This window comes from Cydia amplana, chromosome 1 (assembly GCF_948474715.1).
Source record: "Cydia amplana chromosome 1, ilCydAmpl1.1, whole genome shotgun sequence".
Taxonomy (NCBI): domain Eukaryota; kingdom Metazoa; phylum Arthropoda; class Insecta; order Lepidoptera; family Tortricidae; genus Cydia; species Cydia amplana.
In genome coordinates this window covers 5,211,974-5,230,377 of record NC_086069.1, presented here as the reverse complement: position 1 = coordinate 5,230,377, position 18,404 = coordinate 5,211,974, and the positions used below count along the sequence as shown (strand labels likewise).

Here is an 18,404-nt window from a genome sequence, read left to right as displayed (position 1 = left end):
TGAACCAAACCATGGTATAATAAATAATAATATACTCCGCCTGGTACTCTCTTCCGAGATTCGCGAACGACCTAACTGACACAGGCCTACGTCATCATGCTGTTTACAGGTTCTCAAACTTTAAAATGTGGGAGAATTTTAACCAACGGTGAAAATTATTTTAACGGCATTAATTTTAAGTTATTCATGTCGAAACATAGTAAAATAAAACAAATCTAATGTATTAAATTAAACTTTATTTATCTATACAAGACAAACGTTTGAAAAACTAATTCACAGTTAATCAATAAACGGTGTTCGACACTTTAAGCAATTTTCGTTTTATTTTCTTCTGGAGTTGATTCCTAACGATTGTTTTATTTAATTTTTTAGTCTTATATTACCAATTAAGCTTACGACGTGAAAAGTTTGGAAAACACTGCGACTGCTGACACTGAGCGAGAAGGAAATAACAATTAACACGCGTTCGACAAGGATGACGGTCAGGGACAAAATGGCGATTGTCAAATGTGACAGCGCTATCCTGTGTTGCCAGTAGTGTAAACAGAATTACCCGAACGTCTGAAATTTCTTTCGTGAATCGGAAGATATTGCTAACGAATAGTAAAAAATGACGTGTTATTGTAAAATTTAAGATAAAATACATATAAATGAAAATTATAAAATTATAAAGAAATAATTTAACTTATTAACCATAGATATAATGTACCCATGTAACATGTTATGTTGAAATAAAGTGGCAATGTTATTGTAATAAAATCGTAGTATGATTTCTAATAAAAAAAAATGAAGGCACCATTCTTTCTCTTCTCTCTGTGTACATGTGAATGTGACTAATAATACATAAACTGAACCGAAATCTTTTGATGTTATTTTGATGAGGGTTTGTCGTTTGGCGCTTTCAATTAGGTTATAGCCGCCTACGCCTGCTACAAGTCGGGGAGATTATTTACTATTTATACAACTGACACTAAATATTTTTTGTCGGATAAAATCGTTCCCAAACCGAAGTGAAGAATGGAAATTCTGAACACTTGACAGTTTACCCACAAATAATTGTTTGTTTATATGCAATTCATCATTAATATTCATTTGTATAACTTGATAATATTAAGTTACCATATTAAATTTATGCTTAATTCATGGTTCGTAAATTTTGCATAAAAGCGATTAATAGGGAGAAATGTGCGGTACGCAAAGCTCTTATTACACGGTAATTAAAATAATGAACGCTATGTGGTTATGAATATAATGAAATATTTTACTACTGTAAATTAAAATCAAATAATCCCTCTCTGGGGAATTAAAACTACAGGTACAGTTTTCATCTACCGAGTGTTTTATTGGGTTAATAATTACGTTCGCTACGGCATCTAGCTTAAGAGGAAAGTGAACGAAACGTTGTCCCCATTTTCCTCTCTGGATATTGAAACATATGGAAAGTATTTTTATATTTTTCCATCTGCCCGTCAATTTTTTTGTCAGCTGGCTCTATCTCAAGAACCGTTATAGTAGGCAGTTGTCATTTTTTATTGTCCCTATAAAACAAAAACAAAAAATAAGGTGGCATCATATCTTTTTATGTAAGTATTTTGTATCTATATAACCACTTATATAACGGTTAAACATACAAACCACAATAAAAACTGGTCAAGCGATGATGGTCAAACCCACACAGGATCGGTTTTTTTTAGCTAACATTGTAAAATAAACCCAATAAGTTAAGCAAGTCGGTACGTAAACCGTTTGCCGATAATTCATTTTATAAAAGTAGAACTACACATTTTTCAGAGAAAACGTAATCTAGTATGTCATAAACAATGATTTACCTGCTTTCTTTGTCGTCTTTTGAGCAATAAATTGGATTATGCATGCGATGCATCATAAACCGAGCAATTTTCTTCCCCGTATTTTATTTCAACGCTCTCTGGAGAATCTCATTAAAGGCTGAACTTTACATACTGCGCTTTATAAACCACAACTAGGAGAGTTTATACTCCTTAGTACAATGTTTGCCATTATGTTAGGTTCCCAGTTTTGTCTATCTTGTCTTGTTCAAGATTGAGTTCACAGTTCTATGTATATTGTTTCAACAATCTTGAGTTTATAGTAATCATTGTTATGATTTGAGTTCTGCTCAGTAGTTTAACATACTGTGTAGACAGTATGTTAAACTACTGTAGAGTTAGAAACGTCTATGTTGGATTCGTAGTTTTGGTATGTATTTTCAATAGTATTTTAAAACCTCATATCTAAGTTTAGTTTTCTGGCTTAAAGTTTATTTTTAATTGACTTTAATTTTAATGGAACAGCTCTGTTCGCCGTATACCTACCTAACTAAAATTACAGTATATAATAAAGCACGTACCGGTAATTTGCATGCCTCTTCGAAGTAATACTTTCCCAGAGTACGGTCACAAGTACGAAAACAGAGAAGGGATTATCCGCCGCTTCATTTATCTTGTCAAAAAGCAAATCACGCACTAATTACCTCCCCTTACCCTACACTGGCAGTTCCAATACAAGGGCATGGAGCTTAAGTATTAAAAATTGTCGAGATAATACAGGCTCATAATTAAGCCGATAAGAATATTTGGGGCCCCGAGGGCGTTTAAAGTCAGACCGAGCATTATCCGGGCAAATGGATCGAGCGTCAGGCGTGCGAGACCCTTCTGTGGTCTGATGAAATCACGATGAAATGGGTTTGGCGAAATCGTCTTTGCGTGATATTTTTTCGTAGCAAAATGGCCGCCGAATGTAGAGAAACTAACTAGCCGCTTCCATTTTTAAATATTAAATGTTTACATTAATAATAATAAATAATAATAAATAAATAAATATTATAGGACATTCTTACACAGATTTACTAAGTCCCACAGTAAGCTCAAGAAGGATTGTGTTGAGGGTACTCAGACAACGATATATATAATATACAAATACATAAATACATAGATAACACCCAAGACTCAGGAACAAATATCTGTGTTAATCACACAAATAAATGCCCTTACTAGGATTCGAACCCAGGACCGCGGCTTAACAGGCAGGGTCACTACTCACTAGGCCAGACCGGTCATCAAAAATTAAATCAAATCGTCAAATTAATATTGATCTATATTTCTATCATTCACAAATTCATAAAAATTAACCTCTTTTGACAACACAAAAATGACCAGTGTTGGCCGAAACGTTAATGCAATTGACCATTTTTGGCCATTTACCATTATAAATTGAACTGTAAACTGTAACCGTCCGTTACTGGTTAATGGTCAATTGTAATTAACGTTCCACCAACACTGAAAATGACCGTGCAATAAAAATAACTTGGAAGCGCTAACGTTAACCCGCAATAATACTTAAGTATATAATAAAAAGGATAAAGTTTCAGTATTGTTCACTATCAGTTTAAAACCAAGACAGTTTCTTAAACTGTGTAAATTTTTGTGTAGATAAACATAATTATATGTAATAAAAGAAAGAATATTACAGTTCATTGACCCGTAGGAACTATCTTCACAAATCACAGCCACATTTATTCCTCACAGCTCTAATCTAAGAGATATCTTACAGCCTAGTACAAGTAATTGACGTAGGCCAGACTTACAAGAAACGAATTTGTGTACACATTGAGATTAATGATCCAAAAAAGAGCAGCCACTGTGAGGAGAGATAATACTGTCTAGTAAAAGGCTATACTACTTTTCGAGTGAATAGATTTAGGTACGTATTAACAAAGGAAGTAATAAAGCTAAACGATGTATATGAGCGCAGATCGATGAAGTAAAATACAAGTTGTAGATAATTGGAATAGAAAATTAAGGTGGCATGCACAGCTCGATTAGTTGTATATTTTGATCATAACATCATCCAAGCGCCACTTGCACCATCCCACTAACCCGGGGTTAACCGGTTAAACTGTTAACCCAGTGTCAAATTGTACTCCAGGTTAACCGGTTAACCCCGGGTTAGTGAATGGTGCAAGTGGCCCTAAGAGTCATAAGATCACGACGCTAAAAAGCCGCCTTACAATCGATGTTTTGGCTTAGAATAGTAGCTTTGGCTTAAAAAACAATATTTAATATTAACTGTAGGTAACCGCTTTTGTAAAAAAGATGTAATATTTATAAAGTGGGCTTAAATGGGTTATCCTGTAAACATACCTGGGTGCGTAGCCAACGTGCCAACGTAGAGAGAGAGAGAGAGAGAGAGAGAGAGAGAGAGAGAGAGAGAGATGACTACGCTACGCCACAGAGCGATAACGATTTGCATGGTGGTAAGGCACCCTGTATGTGTTTCGTACAATTGACTCACCTGGAATTTACTAGTATTGGGATCCATGTCCAGAAGTGAGTAGGAAGCCACACGGTCACCATTGCTGTCTATTATAACCTCGCCAGTTATACCTAGAATAGTAATACTTATTAGAATAATATTTAAATTCTGCCTGTCACATTCGGGGCATATCATATACATAATATATGTTTCGAGTGTCAGAAAGTCCAGAGTCACAATAACCTACTGCCATATAAATAATTTAGCAGGTACCTAACAACACCACAATATGAATCAATGAAAACACCAGCACCAAAAAAAATCCTTACTGATATAATATATATTCATCATGTTGTTTGTTGAAAAGTTGTTTTAAAGGTTGAAAATTTATTATCTCTTGTAAACGACAACGACAAGGGGAATCCTGTTCCGCCGTGATACAGTTTTTACTAGTACAGGGCAAAGAGTATTAAATCTGGTACAGGGATTAGCTGCATCATTCATAGCATGCTTCATTGCATTTGGGCGTTTTTTTTTGTTGTCCCAAACACTTTTTTTTTCAATTTTGGGATTTTTTATGTTATTTCTACTCAGAATCACGAGCTCTTTCTATCCTAATAGGAGAAAAAAAGTGTCCTAAGGTTTTTTTTTTTCCATTCCGTCGCCATTTTTCATAGACTTTGTATGGCGGTCGCGTAATGGAACACGGAGAGAAAAAAATTGTAGAATCAAGTAAAAAATATTAATCATTAGTAAAATGTTAGTGAATCCCATGACAAGTAGAATATACTAACGGTTATGAACCAGTTTTACTAATTGTATTTACTAACACAAAAAAATTTTCCTTTTTGGAACAACAATACTGTTTACTAAAAACAAGTAAACTTTACTAGAAATTACAAAAAAAAGTCATGGAATTTATAGAGCTGAGAAGTTTTATCTAGTGTTTTGTTTCTTGGTTTTACTAATCCCGTGACTAAATTTCACAATAGTTTGCTTGGAAACAATAAAGCAGCACTCTTATTTTCATTAATGTTTTTACTAGAAATTAGAAATCTATAGAATAATTCATGGGATTCAGTAAGCTGCGATTTGATTTCAAGTAACCATAATTGCCATGTACAGATGCGTCCGCACCTGAGCCTGATCCAAGCGATCCAACCAAACGCTATTGAAACGTACCAGACATATTTAGATCCCGTAAGGAACGATCACTTCTTACGTGATCTAAATTTGCGTAGCACGCTCCAATCGCGCTTGAATGGATTGGATCAGGATCAGGTACGGTGCATCTGTAAATTGCAATTATGGTTACTTACAAGTCGCTGGCCCAATTTTACAGGTTTCTTTGTTATATGTTCAACGTAGTTATAGTAACGTAGTAGACTTAGTCATAGTTCCATTCAACGATACACCACATGCACCAAACATAATTTCTCCGATGAGCTCCTTTCGCCGATGAGGTTACAAGCAAAATGGACGAGTCAAAGATGGATACGGAGTACGCGTGCGGGGGGAGGGCGGCTAGTGCGTTTAGGAATCTTGTTATTAGTACACTTTACTAATATCTATAAAGCTATTTACTATTTACGGAAATAAGAATAAAATTCATAAGAATAACAAAGGGACTTGTTATTACAAGATTACCAAGTATAGAAATCAGAATTGACTTATAATAGTTATAATTATTAATACTCATTTGTAGCCACCGATTTTAATAAATCCCATTTGTATTATCTAGTAATCTTTACGTACTGTAACTAGTACACCATTTATAAACTCAAGGAAAGTTTCATAGAATTTATACAAATCTGTTATTCCGAGTAAAGAATATTAATTTCACGATTAAGTAAAACCGTTTTGTATTTCCTATACTATGAAATTAATAAAACTTACTTGAAATTATATTATTTTCTATCGCCTAGAAAAAAAATGTAAATATTAATAAGTTTGATAATCCCGTCTTTTAAGAAACCAGGTTTTTAATTCGAACAATATTTTTTCTCTCCGTGAAAGATCTAAAAATGTATGGAAATTTTGGGACACTTTTTTTCTCCTATTAGGATAGAAAGAGCTCGTGATTCTGAGTAGAAATAACATAAAAACTCCCAAATTGAAAAAAAAAAGTGTTTGGGACAACAACAAAAAAACGCCCATTTACCTTAAAAACTTACATGTACCTACAAGTTATTTACAATGATAAGATTATCTTGTATCATTTATTATTTGTAAGCAGTTGTGAGCTTTTTATTTTTATTTGTCTAAAACAGGCATCTCCAAGCGAAGTCGAATAAACTTTTTCAATAAACATTAAGAGTAATTGCCTGTTACACGGAAACCTGTTGAACTTTTCATTGCAGAAACAAGACATTTTCATTTGTCTGTTCTTATTATTATTAAACATACTTTGCCAAACATTAATGTGCCGCATTTACCTATCTACGTACCTTATTTGCTTAATTCTTGGTAGAAACTTTTTTTATGACCTAAATTTGGCCGTTTCATACATTTTGGTTGTGATGCCCACACTAGCGTCTTTTGAGCGTCGGCGTCTAGTCAGCGCTATGGAAAATTTAATTGAATAACGTTGCGTCCAGCGACAGCCATAGAGTTGTCTAGACGTCGACGCTCGGGAAACGCTAGTGTGAATGGTTCTAAAGTCACTACGCAGAGTACGTCTGGTGGTTAAAATTTCAACCTGTATAATTACCTTGAAAACTCCTATTCCACATATTATTAATGACCGCCTTCCCGTCCAGTCGCCCCCTAGGCTCAGGGGACTGCCTCAGCGTATCGTTTAATGCCAAAGCGTACAGCAGCACAGCATCGTAAAACGCGGCGACGAATGTGGATACCACCTCGTCTTTGCCAAAAGTGTAGTTGTATTTTTTCGCTGCTAGTTCTTTCACCTGTTGATAAAGAGGTTAAATAAATACAATTTATGACACAGAAATTAAAAACGACATATTTAAATATCTGTATGTTTTAACGTATGTTTTTGTAATTATCTGGCCTACACAAGTGACAATCGTTCATAGAAAACGCTAAGCGAAACTTTTATAGCCTATGGAAACTATCACTTGACTTTTCTTTCGCATATATCGTCCTGGTACATTTTTACTTCCTATTGGCGTTTGTCGATAAATTATTGTCAATTATTTAGCTGCAGCCTCATATATATATGTTCCCAGCACCAGTTGGGTATTGGTGGTTAGGTAAACATACCTGATCCGAAAATTCTAAATACTCTTCTTTCTCAGGAGCTGGACTGGTGACGGTGAGCACGGCGCTGTACGCTCGGCGCGCGCGCTCATTGCGCTCATCCGTGTCTCCTTCCACCTTCCACGGCTGCTTAGATGATACTGATGCTAAACTGATGAAAAAGAAAACAAAATTTCACATCGGTTGTGGTTTGGACTTATTTATTTACAATTTTAATCTTTATCTTACAAATGTAATCGTAATTTAGTTTAAAAAATATTAAATACAATTAAATTAAATATAATTAAATACCACTTTTTACTAACAAAGTTGTTCATGTAAGTGATACCTAAGTAATTTATATTTAGCAGGCCTTTAGAAGGGCGTTTTCCTGTGACTAAAAGTGTCATGATTTTTGGTAATTATATCAAAAAGTGTAAGCAAATATGAATTTTACTTGGCAACTTTCTGAAAATACCTGAATTTAATATTAGGGTAATGGGTAATGTTTAATGACTTACCTGGCAACACTTGAGTTAGCAAGTGGTAGGGGTAAGTGGGAGTTAAACGGACGGTTGTGCAGACTCGTTCACTTGGATTGGGGAGTCAAAGAGAGAACATCTTGATGGTAACGGGTGAGCAAAGTTAAAGAGGCACCACCATTTTATAATTAGAGCAATCATAGATAAATTTATAATATTTCAGAAGTGTTAACGTATCACTAACCCACAATAAGATTTTTAGATTCGATCGGTAGAATAAAAACGTAAGTTGTCTTTATTTTATTTCAATAGTAGGTACCTAAGTGCCTACATAATGGATTGATTTTATGAACCTCGAGTAGTTTATGTGTTTTGAATGCAGTTTTGTAGCTGTAAGAAGCTTAGACTTTCTTTACATTGTTGCTTTGTAGTGTTGTTTTAAATTATCAAGATATTTTAATGCAAAAAAAAAATATAAGGTAGTTTTATTATACATGAGTGGTAGTTGTATAATCAGCGACAAAGTAAAATTTTACATCAATTCATTGTAAAAGTATTGAGTTTAGTTTGGTTTGTTTTAATGAAGGTAGGTTACCTACATTTTGCTAACGGTAAAAAGTTATATATTTAATTATATACTCTTAGATGGATGAGTAATTAGAGTATCTGATCTAGGTACGTGTTCTTTGCAAAAGTATTTGGAATATAACCATAATTTTCGATATCATTTGAATGGTACAATTATTTTAGTCGGTTGCTATTACGACATCTACCTACAATGAAATTATAATTATTGTATTAGTATTAAAGCGGCAGACTTTTGATTTTGGAATGAGTTCATAAGTTAATAGTTATGTACCCGTCGATTTAATGGCTATTTAGCACAGATTATTGTTTTATATGTACCTATTATCTACTATAAATGATCAAAATTATTGTCATCAAATTGCAACGTCGTAAGAAAATTGATACATTTATGAGTAGATAAGTACATATTTGAAATGCCTATTATTTTGATCTTTTTGTGTTTTATGATTACAGATTGATGTGTGGGCTTGTGCTGGTGATCAGTGATCGGAAATTTGTGCTATTGAATTATGTCTTATTTATTTCATAAAATATAGTACATGTGTAGCATATCGCGGTTAATTGGGACGGAATAAGCCTTGTTCATTGAAACTGAACTGATTAACTATAACCTATAGTTTTTGTCCAGCAATTTTTAGTGACAACGGTACTTTGTTCCTCTCGGTTAAAGCCTATTTGATTTTTTTTTGTCATATGCAAACTAATAATATTTTATGATACAATATAATCATTACAATTAATTTAAATGAGTACCGTATAAGTAGTATTGTGCAATGCAGTGCATTTACGAAATAAATATGACATTAGTAAGATAACAATAGCACAGGGATACTTTGATACCTGATACTTTAAATCGACGTTAATATGAGCTTGTGTCATTTGTGTTTGACGTGAAGGCGTCTTTTGTGTGACGTGAAGGCGTGTTTTGTGTGACGTGGAGGCGTCTTTTGTGTGACGTGGAGGCGTCTTTTGTGTGACGTGGAGGCGTCTTTTGTGTGACGTGAAGGCGTCTTTTGTGTGACGTGGAGGCGTCTTTTGTGTGACGTGGAGGCGTCTTTTGTGTGACGTGGAGGCGTCTTTTGTGTGACGTGGAGGCGTCTTTTGTGTGACGTGGAGGCGTCTTTTGTGTGACGTGGAGGCGTCTTTTGTGTGACGTGGAGGCGTCTTTTGTGTTTGACGTGGAGGCGTCTTTTGTGTGACGTGGAGGCGTCTTTTGTGTGACGTGGAGGCGTCTTTTGTGTGACGTGGAGGCGTCTTTTGTGTGACGTGGAGGCGTCTTTTGTGTGACGTGGAGGCGTCTTTTGTGTGACGTGGAGGCGTCTTTTGTGTGACGTGGAGGCGTCTTTTGTGTGACGTGGAGGCGTCATTTGTATGACATGGAGGTGTCATTTGTGTGTGACGTGGAGGCGTCATTTGTGTGACGTGGAAGCGTCATTTGTATGACATGGCAGTGTCATTTGTGTGACGTTGTGGTGTCATTGATGTTGTTTTGTATGACGTGGAGACGTCATTGAAGCTGAATTTTTGACGTTGGGGCGTCATTAAGGTTAAGTTCTATATGACACGAAAGTGCGTCATTTGTACTACTTAAGCATGCGTTATTGGAGTTTCGTTTTGTGTAACGCGGGTATGCGTCTGATGAAGATGACTTTTTATTTAAATTTGAAAATTTAGAGATGTTTGGAACAAGTAAAATACATAGTATAGCGCGCGTGTACGTTATTGAAAGTTAAAAAATAAACTGATGTGGATCTGACAGGCTAATGTTGATCATTTATTGCAGATCATGTTAAAATGTTTATAGTGGGAAAAAAGTAGGCATAGATATCGTGAGAGTGCAGAGGATTTATGTCGTACTAGCGACAGCTCCACAGATTTTTTTATTAATATTCTGGTAGTTCTTGTTGTGTTTTTGTGATAACAAGCATTTTGAATCTATGTAAAGACATGAAAAGGGTTTGAGTACTTACATTTCAAGTATTTTAAATATTTCACGGATAAGTACGTGTATTATTTCGATCGGGTTGCGCAGTAAATGTTAATGTCTTATTCCTCTTTTAAAATGTCGACGTGGTTAATGAGAGATACGGCAAATAGTTTCAACATAATGAACAAATTGAAATAACATTAACAACAGTATGGGAGTAATTCTCTTAAAAAGGACAGAAGTTAATGACAAGTAAAACTTTACCAACCATATGACTTGGTCAGTCTAATAGGATGAGTTCGGAGTTGATTTTTTGATCCCTGTCTTGTGCGAGTGATCTGTTTGCACGGAAATGTAGTTAAGTTTTCATTAACGTGTTTTGCAAAGTCATATTAAATGTATTGAGAAGGAAGTGTAAGAATTTTGTTTATTTTAAAATGATTATGTGCTGGAGTACGAGGTGGAACAAACGAGATACGAGAAACGTTGAAAGCATCAAAGGAAGTTGATATTGGTTTTGACCTGCTCAAATAGGAGTGAGGGGTCAAGGTGACTGAGAATTGTTGAATGAATTGTGAAATGGGGTCAATGAAAATTTACAGAGTTAGTTAAAATGTCACATTTGTGCTAACTTTATAACAAAGGTTAGAGAATATTTTTTTTTATACCAGAGAACTCTTGTCATTGGCGGAAGATTGAAAAGAGTAGTTGGTTTTTACCTCATCGGGTTTTTCTAATGAATATATTTTGACTATGAAATGAATTCAATAAAATAATATCTGTGTTGAATATTAAATACAATGATCTTTTTGAAGCTATAGTTGACTGATTGATGTCAGAAAACTGTTTGATTTAGAATTTTTCACACTAACGCAATTGGCAATAACTTATTGTATAAATTAAATTAGTATATGTACATGCCATAAGTGAGTGGTACTATGAAGCAGTAAATGTTCAAAAACTAACTATAAGTAAACATTTTTTTTTTAACATTACGAAATAGTCGTTTCAAAATTAGTGGTGATAATGAATGTAATTTTTAAAGTGGAAACTTCTTTGGCGGCGCCGAGCATTTTTTGTGATGAAAAAAAAAATGTTAAACTCGCGAGAGCGTAAGACGTAAGATTCGTAAAACGTGGGACGGGCACGTGGCCTGGTCGAGGGACTGTTACAATGTCATTGAGTTCTTCTTTGTTGATTTGAATTGAATGCCATCTGGTGACTTTCCCTCTAGCTGGTACTGGTATGGCTCGAGTACTGACAGCGATGTGTTTGGGGGTTTCAAGTGATGAGACGAAATAACGCTGGATGGCGCTGGCCTCAATTGAGACAATTGTCATTTTGCACTGGTCATTGAGTTTTCGCTGCTGGCGCTCCCTGGGTGCAGCCCGTTGTTTTTTTTTTGTCTTATACTGTATGCAGTTGTTTTTTTTTTCTTTAAGGTGCGATCGAGTTTGGTGTCATGTAGGGGTTGGGCTTGATTTCCTCTCTTACAAAATAGTATTTAAGTATCGTTACATGCGGTCTCGAAATATTTTGAAATAAAAATGTACTTTCTCTATGATTGAAAGTTTGATGCGAGTTTATTTTTGAAACTTAGAATATCCAAATGAAAAAAAAAAGCTTTAGTAAATTAGATATCAATGTCAAAAGGTATTTTATTTTTAGTTGTGTGTACGTCTATATGAAGAATATTTAGGGTTATATACAGTTACAAATCACGTTATAAAAGCGAAATTGTAGAAATGGCTGAGTTTGTGAAGAAGTTTAGAGCTACAGCCTCTAGATACGTAATAATATGTTTGAAGCATAGAAATAATAAAGTACATGTATAGTCGTAAATTTAAAAAAAAATAGTTGAATTAGGTATTTGACTTAGATTTTGGTTAGAGACATGAAATAGGTAACATTCATTGCCTATGCGTGATTTCAGTAACTGATTTGCTTTTAAATTATGCGAATTGTGAGTTTAGTCGTATTTATGCCAGGGTCTAACTCTAAACATACTCTGCTTGATTATTATTGATTTGTTAATCGATTTAAAACAGTGTCTAGAATAATAGTTTATCTAAATGATGGGATAGCATTAGTAGTTGTTAATAACTGTTCTAGCATATCTAGAAAGGGTTATATAGGGTAACATATACATCAATGATCGAGACATCCAAAATTAAAACCATCCTATCTCTCTCGTATTCAAAGTTATGATTGTGATGTTTCGTTCGTATCAGGATCAGGATAAAAAAAAAATGTAATTCAAAATTCATAATTTTCATAAGTTGTAGTTGGTATATCACATGACTTTCCACATTTCCGCTTTTAATATCTAGTTTCTGTATTATTTACGTTCTATTTTCAAAAAGTTAATTTCGTGTCATTGTGTCGTGGTTCATTTATTTATTAATGAAACACTTACATTTTGAAGTTCATCTTAACAGAGGTAATAAAATAATATTGAAACGGTTATTGATTAGGTACTTAACATATGTCGGTACGCTTAAAAAATGTATGTCACATAAAATTGATTACTTCAAATTGAATTTTAATACTGTCAATAGAGTTGAATATTATAATTGCCATAAATGGCTTTATATGCACTATAGATAGGTACTTAAAATCAATTAAGTTAGTATGAAAGAAGAAACCAATTGCACCAATAAGATTGGTTTCGTCAGAAATGTTTGATTGATTTCAAAAATCTGCTATCTTTGCATGATTGCTGTGAGAAATAATATTGAAAGAATGTGAAGAAACATGTTTTTTTTTTGGAAAGCTTACTTTGATTAAAAACAAAAAAAAAAGATAAATTGCCATCTTTAGAAGACTGCTGTAACGAATGATATCAAAAGGGTGTGTACAAAATGCAAATCTTCCGTTTGGTCCGACGAGTTGATTTATTTCTGTTACAATAGATGAAATAAAATAAATCTTCAAGAAAAACTGGTAAATTATTAGATATATTGGGTGTCAAATAGACTTTGAAATTTAGAAAATGCATCAAAATATTGGACATTATACAATTATTTAATATTATTTGCAAAATAAAAATCTACAATTATGCATGATAAAATTGATAAAGTCTGCGTTTTGCTACTGAAACCTGTCTCAAGTGTTTCTGTCGACTTTGAGTTTAATATTCGGAAACAGGTTAGCAAGGTTATATGCTAATAAAATAAAGAAAATATGTATATCTTAAGCTAATTTATTTGTCAGGTCTGTTTCAGAGAAATAATAAAAAAAAATAGTTTGTGTTCATAATATTAAAATTTAAACTTTTAAAGGTACAATATCATATTTTACTTGAAGACTATCGAATTCATTGAATAAAATCTATTTATTGCATAAACTTATATCGCTGTATGATGAAAAATGTTTTAAGCGTTTGTAAGACACGTAGTAAACATCAAGTAAATAATTAACTACAAGTCAAATTCTCATAAAGCTAAACATATGCAATTGACAGTAAACATAAAGAAAGGAAAGAACTGAAGGCCGAATGTCATGATAGACGCGAGCTCAAACATATTGATTTAAAACAAAGTTTACACATTTAATGTTATTGTTTACAACTAGGTATAAGAAGCTGAATAAGCATTTCGATCTCAGGGGAATTTCATGGAGTAGGTACGATTTATTTCGGTGTATAAGAAATGTTTTATAAGTGTTTCTAAAGGAGCTTTCTTAGCTATTTTCTTTTCAACCTTAAATTGAGTTTCGTGCGCCGGAGTCATGCACGAAGTAGGATGGCCGAATGTCATGATTTTTGGTAATTATATCAAAAAGTGTAAGCAAATATGAATTTTACTTGGCAACTTTCTGAAAATACCTGAATTTAATATTAGGGTAATGGGTAATGTTTAATGACTTACCTGGCAACACTTGAGTTAGCAAGTGGTAGGGGTAAGTGGGAGTTAAACGGACGGTTGTGCAGACTCGTTCACTTGGATTGGGGAGTCAAAGAGAGAACATCTTGATGGTAACGGGTGAGCAAAGTTAAAGAGGCACCACCATTTTATAATTAGAGCAATCATAGATAAATTTATAATAAAAGCATATAATTATTATCACAGCAATATTGTAAGGAGCTTCCTGTATCTTATTTATAAATATTTTATGAGGACCTTATTACACGTCTATTATTAACAATATTATATGAGCGAATTGCAAAGAAAGAAGTAAAAGGACAAATATATGGTCCTGTCCTATTTCATTTTATTGGTACCTGCGTTTCAAGAGCACTTGAGCGGAAATCTAATTTTGTTCCAAGTTCGTACCTGTTATATTTATAACTCTTCACTACTTGGGAAATACATCTTACAAATATTTCTTGTAATAAATCTCGTAAAATATGTACAGATAAGAATAACAAAAATAATTTCTGTTTGAAGTATATTTTAAGAGTTATTAGTTATTATTGTTCTGACATCACGAAGTTATGAAATGTGTCGTCATATTGTCGTGTATTGATTGACAAGACCGGATTTTTAGAAAAACAACTGTTTGTCGATTCATTATCCCTTCAAGTGGCAACGTCCTTTTTCAGTAGTTGGAATTTTAATTTTATTTTAATTTAGTCAAATTTCAAATTTAATTAACATAATCGACCACGATCCGGTAACCTGCCACTTGAAGGGTTAATTGTCAAACTTCGTAAGAAACCTGATCGTCATTCATTAGTTAAGAACTATGAACAGAACTTTAGACAAAGTCCTGCAGCCTCAAATTTATGTCTCGTGGCATTAAAAGCTTAATGTAAGTAATTGTTATATCTATACTTTAGAGAGAGTTTCAGGTTCGATGAGAAAGTGGTTGAACAGTTACATTGACCTAAAAATACGCTGTTGCGTGAATTATTTGACGCAATATGTAGCTTTTTTGAGTTAATAAATCTATTCAAATTTAATGGGTCTTGGAACGAAAGCAGGTAAATATAGTAGGTAGTTTAATTACGGGCCACATCCCAGAGGAAATCAATGGAGGTATCAACAAGACTTGCGCGCGAGAAATAATTCAATATAAATTTCATAGTGGCAACATAATGTATTTTATATGTATTTCTGTATTCTTGAAATAATTTACTTATAATTTAGTACCTAGCAATAGTAAAACACTTAATTTCACAAAACAAATGAAATACTTAGAATATGTTTAGCGTTTTAACTTTTCGATTAAACCATAAATACCTACAGAATTCGCCGTACAAACATAACAGGTGATTATGAAAATTAATAAAAAAATAGCAACAGATTTTTTAGATGTGATGAAGGTAGTATTGATTTTAATTAATGGCATGTCTATTAAGCAGAGTCAAACAATACGTATCGAATCGGTATATGCTGTACCTTTTATTTACCAAGTATCAGCATCAGTAGTGCTGGTAAAATATACACTAATGGCCAAATGTAAAAGGCTAAAAGTTTTCCCCGTAAGTGAATGGCGGCTGGCTTGATTGATAGTAGTAGTTTAGAAGAACAATTCACAAAAGTAACATCAATCAAATTATACTTATTCAACTTGAGTCTGAATGGTAACACACTTATTTAAAACTACTTCAGAAATAATATGCAATGTCATGATCTAACAAAAACATCGAAAGTTAAGTTACTTAACTGGTTAAAATTATATTAGGTATATTGTGTCGTTACGTTCAAGTTATTAAGATCAGCATACAGAAAAATAGATGCCCTTATGTATACAAAAATAATCAAACCTCTTAGTTAAATATTTACTCATTTCATGTTATTAATATCGATTTTGAACACAACAAGTTTTTACCACTTGTGGATTTTTCAATATCTTGGAAACCGTCAAAAAAATGTGGTACCTTTACATTTAATAAAACACATAGATGAATAAAGAAAGCCATGTTAGTGTCAGACTGTAATGTGTAAGTTTTTTTGCTAATTGATAAAGGCCGAATATGACCATTCCCGCCATAACCCGTTACAAGAATAGATACATAAACTAACAATGATATTATGATAATGATGATGGTATTTTTTAACGATAATGACGATACATCGATATTTATATCGATCCCAAACGTACTTGGAAAACAGCTCGATGTTAAAGAAGACGTATTCGCCCGAGGACACCATGTTCAGCTCGTCTGCTGCCAGCATGATCTCGCGCACCGTGCCGGGGTTCGCGCACAACACCACAACTGGAACAAACACGATACATTACTAAAGTTTCTCATCATAAACTAAAATAGATATCATATACTAAAGAAAAAGTGACCAAGTCCACCGGTGGACGAGGCGGGTATCGAAACCGCGTCTTCAGCTTACGCCTAAATCATAAAGTTTTTTTTTTTAATGAAATTATTTGTTCTTAAGTTGGGCTTCTAATCTAGAAAGTTGTGTAAAGTTAACAGATAGTTGGAAAAGATATCAGGATTTCAGGTAATAAAGGAAAATTATATTTGGAAAATAGAAAATTTGTATGTGGAAATTTCACAATTTTGGAAACAAAAAAAGTTATAGGTTAATAACGTGCATATACAATTCTCATATTGCTCATAAGAGATCAAGAAAAACATAATATGTAACATTTATCACCAGTAAATGAGTTTCGCCTCATTAAGGACGCAAGAAAAGCTGCAGCAGACAGGGATTACGAAGTGCAACGGGAGCCAAGAATTAGAACAAATAAACTGAAATTCCAAGAGTAGGTAACTTCATTAGTAAATGCAAAATGTTCCTGTTTGGTCATACTTGTGCAGGTTTGGCATAAAAAAATATTAGGACTCTCTTTCCTTAACCTTTTGGACGCCAATGACCGATATATACGCACCGCAGGTCCAACGCCAAAGACGTATTAATCGGTCATAGACCACAGAGCAACATAAACCTAGGTGCATATGCATAAAGTTCAATTTCAGTTTTGACACTTCGGTGACGTGGCGTCTGAGAGACAGCTTTTGTGTTTGACACGGCGTCGAAAAGGTTAACGACTTGACTTGTTTTGAGAAACTTGACATTATAACAATTAAGATTTTTTTGACTCAACTAACGGCCTGATGCCGTAATTCTCACTATGTTAATCTTCTTTATATAATCACTTTTATTTACTGACAAAATATAGGTACTACTAAACAGAAATCCGGAATTTCCAGTAAATACTTACTCATTCCACAATCTAGCAAATATTACAACATAATGGAATCCCCACTCTCGCTAATTAACAACACAGTGCTCCCTGTATTCAACACTTAGATAAAGTATTCACTCCACAATAAAACCATTGTGCTCTACACAAAACATAGATTACCTCCCATGGACTGCACATGCCATTAGGAACATACACGAGTAGTTATTTACCTTACACTTGCCAACTTTGCCAAGCACACCAGTCAGCTGCATCCAATACAAAGCTTTGTTTACACTACAGCAATCAGGCCTTATTCCGGAACCCACATACACATTACACAAATGCAGTATGGTCGAGATGTACGAGTACAACTTGACCTATATAATAAGGGCAAACGGCTCCAACCAAACCTGAATGCCATTGTCTTCGCGAGCCGGATCGTATGGCCTTTTGGCTCTCCCGCTTTCTTACCATAAGTTAAAAGCACACGGGCCTTATTTTGGAGACTCCTGATATTGCGTAAGTGATCTGTGTTGTGAGCGCTCAAAGCAAAAGCGATGTTTACGCACTCGGTCCGCTTCTGTCGCGTCGCTAGCTCATTCATCAAGCGAGAGTTGACTAACCAATCAGTACCATTACCACCAGTTTGACATTGACATAAACGCCATCGAGAACGTAATTTACTTTCTATGCATCTCGCTCGTACTCGCATATTAGGGCAAGCGAGATGTATAGAAAGTAAATTACGTTCTCGAAAGCGTTTATGTCAGTTTTGACACTGTCAATGACTCATGGTACGGGCTCAGTTGTTTGACGGGTTAACGGGTACGTAGCTCTTGTGA

At 34.1% G+C, this 18,404-nt stretch overlaps 1 protein-coding gene and 1 long non-coding RNA gene across 4 annotated transcripts in view; one reads left to right on the top strand and one right to left on the bottom strand.

Annotated features, from left to right (window-relative positions):
* LOC134661421 (atrial natriuretic peptide receptor 1) overlaps positions 1-18,404 on the bottom strand; it is a 288,858-nt gene that overhangs the window by 22,018 nt on the left and 248,436 nt on the right. For all 3 annotated transcript variants that reach the window (XM_063517690.1, XM_063517542.1, XM_063517618.1), the window contains 4 exons: positions 16,519-16,633; positions 7,498-7,645; positions 6,983-7,181; positions 4,312-4,403 (listed from right to left, as the gene is read on the bottom strand). In XM_063517690.1, the coding sequence (XP_063373760.1) occupies positions 4,312-4,403; positions 6,983-7,181; positions 7,498-7,645; positions 16,519-16,633 (554 nt within the window). The remainder of the gene's footprint in view (positions 1-4,311; positions 4,404-6,982; positions 7,182-7,497; positions 7,646-16,518; positions 16,634-18,404) is intronic.
* Positions 1-18,404, top strand: part of LOC134662201 (uncharacterized) — a 216,802-nt gene that overhangs the window by 180,056 nt on the left and 18,342 nt on the right. The window lies entirely within an intron of this gene.